Below are 8125 nucleotides of genomic sequence, written 5' to 3'. Positions count from 1 at the left end.
CGGTCTCCACAAGAACATACGTAGGCAGCAGCAGCAGCAGCAGCAGTAGTAGTAGTAGTAGTAGTAGTAGTAGTAGTAGTAGTAGTAGTAGTAGTAGTAGTAGTAGTAGTAGTAGCAGCAGTAGCAGTAGAAATCTTTATTTGTTATTTGTAATGAAGTCCCAGATAATGGAGCCCTTATTCCAAAGCCCCATTTGCTGCTACTATCTGGCTGGACCGGTCAGTCTCGTATCGCTTCCCACTGGGATTGGAGGCGTTTGGTATTGTAGGAAGGGCGGGTGGTTTGGAGCATTCCCACACAGAATGTTAGGGGTTTGGGTGTCCACCACAGAGGGGGCATTTGTCGGGATACTGGGTAGGGTAAAAAGTGTGGCGGAGAGCAAGGCTGGGGAACGTCTTAGTTTGGGTGACATCCGCTAGGTGACATCCGCTGCTGTTTGTAGGGCGTCCTGTATTTCGCCATCTGAGCCAGTGGTGGCCTAGATGGTGATGTCATTAGCATAGAGAGCATGTCCGATTCCTAATATGGCATCCAGCAGAGGAGGTAGTCTAGCCATAGCTATGTTAAATAGCACGGGGGAAAGCACTGACCCTTGTGGCGTGCCTTTTCCCGCAAGAGGGATGAAGTCCGAACGCATATGTCCTATACCTATTGTTGCATTGCCATCTTTGAAAAACGCCCGGATGTAATTATTTAATCGTCGGCCACATTCAGTTGCCGCTAGATGGAGGAGTATGAGATCGTGAGCTACGTTATCAAACGCGCCTTTCGGGTCTTATGGAAGGACGGCTTTCGTTTCTTCTGCGCTCATATGGTCAATTATCCCTTCCTTAATTTGGAGCACTACGTCTTGAATGGATAGCCCTGATAGGAAACCGAACATTATGTGCGACCATACGGCTTGCTCTTCTAGATGCGGCTGAAGCCTAGCCCGGATGACGTTTTCGAATAACTTTCCTACAAATGATGTTAGCGAGATGGGTCTCAGTTGGCTTAGAGACAGCTGGCTTGCCTGGTTTTGGCATCATTGTAATATCGGCGTGCTGCCATTCTTGCGGCAGCGTGCCTTCTAGCCAGTGGTATTGAAAGTAATCCGTTAGTTATTTTATCTATCGTTTTTATCGAAAGCCGGTACTGTATTCCGTCTGCTGCCGCGGCGGTGTTGCGTAGGCGAACATGACAAACATGCCAGTCTTTCCAGTGCGATAGCATCATGCACAAAATATGCGCGAAACGCAAAAAGCAATTATTAGAAAGCATAGCTTCCTGTATTTCTTTTTATATCCTAGCCCATAGCGACGCCAATACCGAAGTTCTCTTGAAGGACGCCGCGTTAATACTATTTGGTCACAGTTTATGGGGCATAGTTAGGATCATGTCATATATCTTTCATCGCACCCCATGCCGAACCCGAGGATCGGGCACGGAACAGCACCAGTGCCCTATCTAAAAGTTTTCCATGCTCTAGTAACAACAGCTGTAAAAAGAGTGGGAATTTGCTGCCACCACAGTGGACTATTGCACTTTGGTATGAATGGACAGGCATGGCAAATTATGGGAGGTTATTCACCTGAGCAATTTCATTCACTCGTATAATATTATATATACAAGTATTACCTTTTCAACAATTATATTCTTTTGGATTTCTTCATAAAATTATAAAAGGCTCTGCGCCCGGCTAGAGCATGCCGAATCAGTGTTCTGCGAAACGAAGAGGAAGAATATCGTGCGCGAGACATTGATGCGTTTCCAAAGGCTCTGACACGCGTTATTCGCAGTAGCGAGCAGGCCTAGCACTCTTCAAGAATTCTCGTTCAGCGCACTCTTCTAGAATGGATAGTGGCCCTCAACAGGTAGCAGCCACATTGATACTCCCAGGCGATGAGGAGGCAAATAGTGCCAAAAGGCCTGGAAGAGCCAAGAACGCGACCGAAAGCTCCACCGTGGACCGTGCCGGAATTCGGAAAGTGATAGCGGCTTCTGCCGACCACTTTTCATCGGACGACGCCTCGCCTTGTAATCCCAACGCCGACTCCAGGACATCGCCATCCACCAGGCTCGGGCAAGAGGTGACCGTTTCACTCGTCGACACAAACGTGTCAGTAACCGGCTCTGCCAAAGATACCAAATGTCACGGAGAGATAATTGCGGAGGGGCATCCAATACCCCTCAACGAGACCACAGCGCGCCAATCCGGAAGCATCCTGCCATCCCTGCGACGGTTGGTGCACTCCCTGTCGCCTGCCTCGGGCGTCGCGAAGAAGGTCCGTAGCTACAGCGGCGTCGACTTGAAACCTCTCGAAAGCGAAAATACTGAGAACAGCAGCGGGGTTTGTCAGAGGGGCACCGGCTACCACTCCCTCATCCTCGGCATCCTACTCGCTGGTGGCACCAGTGCCGCGCTTTCCCTGGTCAATGTGATCATCAAGCGGCTGGAGACTGTGAGCACGCTTGAGGTCCTCACATTCATGCCGTTCGGCGTCTTCATCGGCATCCTCCCCACGGCCACGGAAGAAGTGCAGCCATTCGGACCGAGAAAAGCCCAGCCGCTTCTCTTCGCGCGGGTCCTTCTGTCAATGACCTCGTCCATGCTGAGGCTGACGAGCTTGTCCTACCTGACTATCGCCGACTCGTCCATCACGACTAGCCTCACCCCGCTCATGGTCGGCATCACGGCGACGTTGTTCTTCGCCGAGCCCTTTCACTGGACCCAGGGCGCGGCCATGGCATTGTCAGGGCTCGGCATCACGCTCGTGGTGAAGCCGTCGTTTCTGGCCGCCGCTGCTGGTTGGCAAGCGAAGACCCAGTACATCGGCATCGCTTACGGACTGTGTCACGCTGTGCTAAACGGCGTCACCACCGTGTGCATACGGTCGACGAAGGGTGTGTCACGGAGCGTCGTGGTCTTTCACTACGGCTGCCTCTCGATGCTCCTGGTGTCCATCGTCTCCATAGCCATGGGTCGCCTCAAGGTCTTCTACGACGGCTCGCAGATCGGATACCTGCTGCTCATCTCTCATCTCACGTTCGCACTCCAAATGTTCCTGAGCAAGGCACTGCAGATCGAGAGCGCGTCCTTGGTGACCATCGTCAAGACGTCGTCAGACGTGATCTTTGGATTTATAATGCAGGTGCGAAACATTCAGTTAAATGCGGAACACTGGGTGCACACAGCAACGTTACTGATAGAATTTTCTCCTTATCCTCGTTTAGAAAGAATTGAATTAGATTCGGAAAAACATAATGAATAATCGATTTCTCTTAAATTTATTAGAGCAGACTAGTACAGCTAGGTACAGATAGTAGAAAGAAATTAAGTTCTTTAGGTTTTGTAAAGCAGCTAGCTAATTGTCGTCCTAAACCTAGCGTGCGTATGAATTTATTATGGTTCACAGAGATTTTCACGTTTGCCGGCAAGTACATCTTTTAATACGCATTCTACGCGCGACACGCGCAGGGTCTAAAGAGGGAAATTGAATATAAGAATTCGGAAGAGAAATTTCAGGCTACTTACGTCTGTGAATGCGAAAGCATTAAAGTCATTTTGGTGAAATGTTCTTTTCTGCGCGCTCCTTGTTCGTGCAACTCTCGCCTTTGTTTTAACTAGCCTCGGTAAGGTCAAGTGGAAACGCGTCAAGCGTCTCAACCCGCTCGCTTGCCCGCGAGGAGTTCATATGCCGAAGGACCACTCAGCAGCTTCAATACTTCTTTAATTTTGCTCGCTTATTTGATACACTTATGACGTGGCATCACATCCTACCCATTTTGCACCGTCACGTTCCGAACGACGCACTCACTAAACCGCATGTTTATTGAGCTAGCAGGCCACGACGTGACTTCCTCAATGACGCACGCACTACACAAACATTTAGTCAAGCAGAACCATGCAGTCGCCATGGCGTCGAGGAAGCCTGCTCCTCTCGCCTTCCTGAGACCCAGAGCGCAATTTACCTAATTTTCTTTTCGAATGCATTAATTTACTTTGTTTACAGGAACCTCCCTTAGAAATTTCTCGTAAGTTCGAATATTTTTACAGCGAATCTGTATATAGATACTTACCGATGGTTGTCGATGTCCGTCCGTCTACGCGTCGCGTCAACACGAAAAAAATGTTTGTCTCCAGTTTCATACGAATTCTATGTAGCTCTCATTCTAACATAGATATCGTGGAAAAAATTATGCTGGAATTTGCCGCTAAGACCACTTTATTATTACGCCGAGTTTGGTTTGCTTGTCCTAATCACTTCGCAAAAGTTACGAAATTCCTGTGTGCTGTCAGTACATGGCCGCCTGAGGACTGTGTATGGTCACAGAAAACGGCCATCTATCTTGTTTTAACAAAATTATCCCCCAAAAAATTTTTTGAAAAATAGTCGCTAAGAGAACTCTAACTTTAGGCCGAGTTTGATCCACTTTTCTTAGTTACATAGTTCACAGTGTAGTTGTAGATATTGTCCTATAACGTCAAGTTGCCCTATAACGCAGAACTATTCCAATATGTTCTTATTCCAATCTTCTGACGTCAAATTTATATAACCGCCGTCGCAAGCATCTGGTTCAGACACGCGGGCTTGCCTGAACATACCAATCAAACACTCTCCTTGTTTGATCCACTTTTCTTAGTCATAGTTCACAGTGTAGTTGTAGATATTGTCCTATAACGTCAAGTTGCCCTATAACGCAGAACTATTCCAATATGTTCTTATTCCAATCTTCTGACGTCAAATTTATATAACCGCCGTCGCAAGCATCTGGTTCAGACACGTGGGCTTGCCTGAACATACCAATCAAACACTCTCCTCGTTTATAGGAAGTCATATCTGTTTTTATGTGTTTTTACGATGAGTAATATTGCCTACACTGAGCGGCTTGTCTTAACGAATTGGCTGACAAGAGGTGAGGCCCACGCCAGGGCACTGCAAATTGATAATCAGATGAAGGTGGTGGTGCCGGTGCCTGCGATTAGTCCGCCTTCCCTTACCTAGCTGGCGGGGGCAATTCGAAGATCGCGGCGACATGCAACGGAAAGTTAAGCATACCGCTAAATCGGAATCTCAGCAAAGAAGAGTTGGTAGAGCCCGGTCGTAAACAGGACGAAAGTGCTCGAAAACGTTACACGGCCAGGCAAATACTTTTATTGTACGCAAATAAACCCATGCTCTCAAGCAGGTGCGAGTAGCCACAGCCTGGGCCATCGGCGGCAGCCATCTTTTATTCCTTTCGGAACGGGGCAGCCAGAGGATATTTAGGAAAGAAATCGGTTTTGTTCGGCATATTAATGCATCTTTAACGCGTACAAGTCACTTTGATGCCGGCAGTTCTCGCGGTTTTGTGACGTCACCTGACAGTCAGGTGAATTGGGTGCAGCCCGAAATCTTTTGACCAATAGCTGAGGCCTAACGGCGAAATGGCGTCGAATCAGAAATAACTCTTTGTTCGCTCCAGTCATGCAAAATCATTGTATGCGAGTCATATAAGATGGGGAGCTGTCGCGGTTTTCGTGATGTCGCGTGACATACAGGTGAAGGGGGTGTGGCTTACAAATGTTTTGGACCAATCGCCGAGTGATGATGGCAGAATTGGAAAAGTTTGGAATAGCTTTATATTATAGCAGCCCCTGTCTGCTGTTTGGGTTTCTACAGCAGGAAAACGGACAACCCCATGTTTGTAGTAGTAGTAGTATAGTATAATAATAATAATAATAATAATAATAATAATAATAATAATAATAATAATAATAATAATAATAATAATAATAATAATAATGGTGCCTGTGAATACATAGATGGGTCAATTGAGGAAAAAGACCTTACAGCTTCGCTTCTTCTCCTTCACAGAGTGGAAGGGCTGATTAATTTTTTGGTGAGCTTTTGCTCCTTGCCGTCGGTCATTTTTGCTAGCATCATTTCGTCGCGCCGCCGACTACAACGCCGGGTTTTCGAGCACTGCGGCATGTAAAGGTTTCGCCTTAATAACTGCAGCATGGTGTCTGGATCGCTGGATCATTGAATTATCACACGATCACCTGTCAGATGTTCGGGCCTCGGTGGGCGCAACGCAACCTACGTCGCGTAAGCTTTTCCATTTGCCGGCCATCTACATTTTCTGCAACCAGTGCTTCTGGCTTCTCGGGATAACTGTTGACGTTGATGTGATTAGCATCGAAGCTCTGTAGCGACGCACCATATTGCCACCGCCAAAACGCGTCGTGTATGCGTCGTTTATGGCAGCCTGGCTTTTCTCTAACGCTTTCCTCTGGACACGGTGCGCCAACTAATCCCACCGCGGCGAACTCTGCCTGCGGCGCGGGTTAAGTAAATATTTACTCAAAGTTGTCTGATTGCAAATGGCATGGATTCTATTCTAAAGTGCACCGCTTAAATTTTAATGAATTTCTTGTTATTGAAGATCACAGCATGCCTATTGGCACATACCCAGTATCCCAAGGTGGCGACAAAGAGGTTCATTGAAGAGCATCACGTACCCACTTGCGCATACATACCCAGGGATCCAAGTTGGCGGGAATGAGGTTTAGTGAAGAACGCTATATGTGCCCAGTGACCCAAGTTGGTCCTACAGCTGGTTTTAAACCCACCTCCTTCCCCACAGCAGCCTGATGCCCTACCCATATTGATCGTGCACTACCCAGTGTACCTAAGTTCGCATGAAAGAGGTTACAGACCGACCGACAGACAGAGAGACCACATACTGCGTTAAGCTCCCAAAAAATGCTAGTTGGATAATTGCAAATGGCAGGTTGTTCTGATGGTGCACACCTGGTAAGGCAAGATACGCAGCCAAGCTATTTCGTTGCTCCTCATAACGAAGATAATTACCCACAAATGCCCCGCGAAACACATGACTGCCAAGAAAATAGATTTCTGCCTGATTGTTGGAGCATGTATGCAGCATATAATGTATATTCTGCGCTTCCGGGCGTAGAGGCAGTGCAGCGGACCCTCAAATATTGTTCATTATGAAATAGTTGTGTCAATTTTCCTCTAATTCAAGCTTTAGTTTTATGAACGTAATTATTACGGAGCTCTTAATTCATCTTGGCAGCTCGAGAATCTTCCCGTGCGTCGAGGTATCAGCACACCTAACTTCTTTTTTCGCTTCGATATATACAGTGTCCTTCGAAGTTGTGCGCTACTGTAATGTAAAGACGTCTGCATTGAGCCCCACTTCCCAGTGCCTTTAAGCTGCTCGCCACCTACCTAGAAATGCTAACAGTGCGTTAACTACGCAGCAGTAAAGAGGAAAACGGAGTCCGCCTTCGAAAGCATTTGTATTCACTTCAGTGTGCAACGTATGTTATAAAATATATTTTTCTATTCAGACTTATAAGCCGAAATTACTGTGTACATTTTTGGACAGCGCTTAATCTCTGATACTCCCACGTGCATTCGCAGGCCGTGTTCTTGAACGTGCATCCGGATATGTTCAGTGTCACCGGTGGTTCACTCATTCTCTTCGGCGTCTTGATCATTGGCCTTCGTAAGATCGCTCAATCTGCTGATCCCCAAAGCAGCATGAAGCGCAAGCTGCGATTTTTGCTTTGAAATAAAGATGCTACCGACTATGTTTACCTCTCAAACGTCTTCATTTGCCTCAATTAGAGCCCTGACATGCAGTAAGTAATATACATGCAGCATATGTGCATATAGGCCATATATATATCTCGTTCAAATAGCAAAGCACAAATTACTATATGTAGCCTTGGCGTCACAGCGCAACGCCTAAAGTTGTGCGAATATTTGAAACTTTTGGATAACGAATCGAATAGAGCCCTATTCGGTTCAGTTTTCGAACCGAATGGTTACTATTGGAAAATTAAAATATTTTTAAATATTTTTCGAATATTTAATATTACGTCAGCGTCGCCCCCTTAAACAAAATTGGAGCAAATGTGAGGTAAACTTTCACTTCCGTGGGCATACTATAGGGAAAGAATGAGAACTTGCGTAGTAGGGCAGGGTAGCTCGCTTAAGTAGCCGTACTTTCCAGACTGTACAGCCATCATTCGTACTCTCAGAAGAGTAATTTGCATGCGGAGAAAGTGATGGTTTTCTTCAAATGATCCATTTGTGCTTTTAATAAACAACGCTTTAAACGTGCTATGTGA

The 8125-nt window shown here is 46.6% G+C and overlaps 1 protein-coding gene across 1 annotated transcript; it reads left to right on the top strand.

Moving 5' to 3' along the window:
• Window positions 1–1743: 1743 nt before the first annotated feature.
• On the top strand, window positions 1744–7586 carry LOC139055537 (solute carrier family 35 member G1-like). Its single transcript, XM_070533039.1, has 2 exons — window positions 1744–3131; window positions 7413–7586. Exons 1-2 carry the CDS (start codon window positions 1833–1835, stop codon window positions 7560–7562), a joined length of 1449 nt encoding a protein of 482 aa, XP_070389140.1. The 5' UTR covers window positions 1744–1832; the 3' UTR covers window positions 7563–7586.
• The last annotated feature ends 539 nt before the right edge of the window (window positions 7587–8125 follow it).

The sequence above is a fragment of the Dermacentor albipictus genome, chromosome 2, assembly GCF_038994185.2.
Source record: "Dermacentor albipictus isolate Rhodes 1998 colony chromosome 2, USDA_Dalb.pri_finalv2, whole genome shotgun sequence".
NCBI classification, from domain to species: Eukaryota; Metazoa; Arthropoda; class Arachnida; order Ixodida; family Ixodidae; genus Dermacentor; species Dermacentor albipictus.
Note: the sequence above shows the minus strand (reverse complement) of the source record. Positions and strands in the feature narration are given on the sequence as shown.

What these genes read in the sequence shown, in the direction of transcription:
- LOC139055537 (XM_070533039.1), top strand. Translation starts at nt 1,833, where the DNA reads ATGGATAGTGGCCCTCAACAGGTAGCAGCCACATTGATACTCCCAGGC. An exon ending in TCTTTGGATTTATAATGCAG is followed by an intron (nt 3,132 to 7,412) that starts GTGCGAAACATT and finishes GTGCATTCGCAG; the next exon opens with GCCGTGTTCTTGAACGTGCA.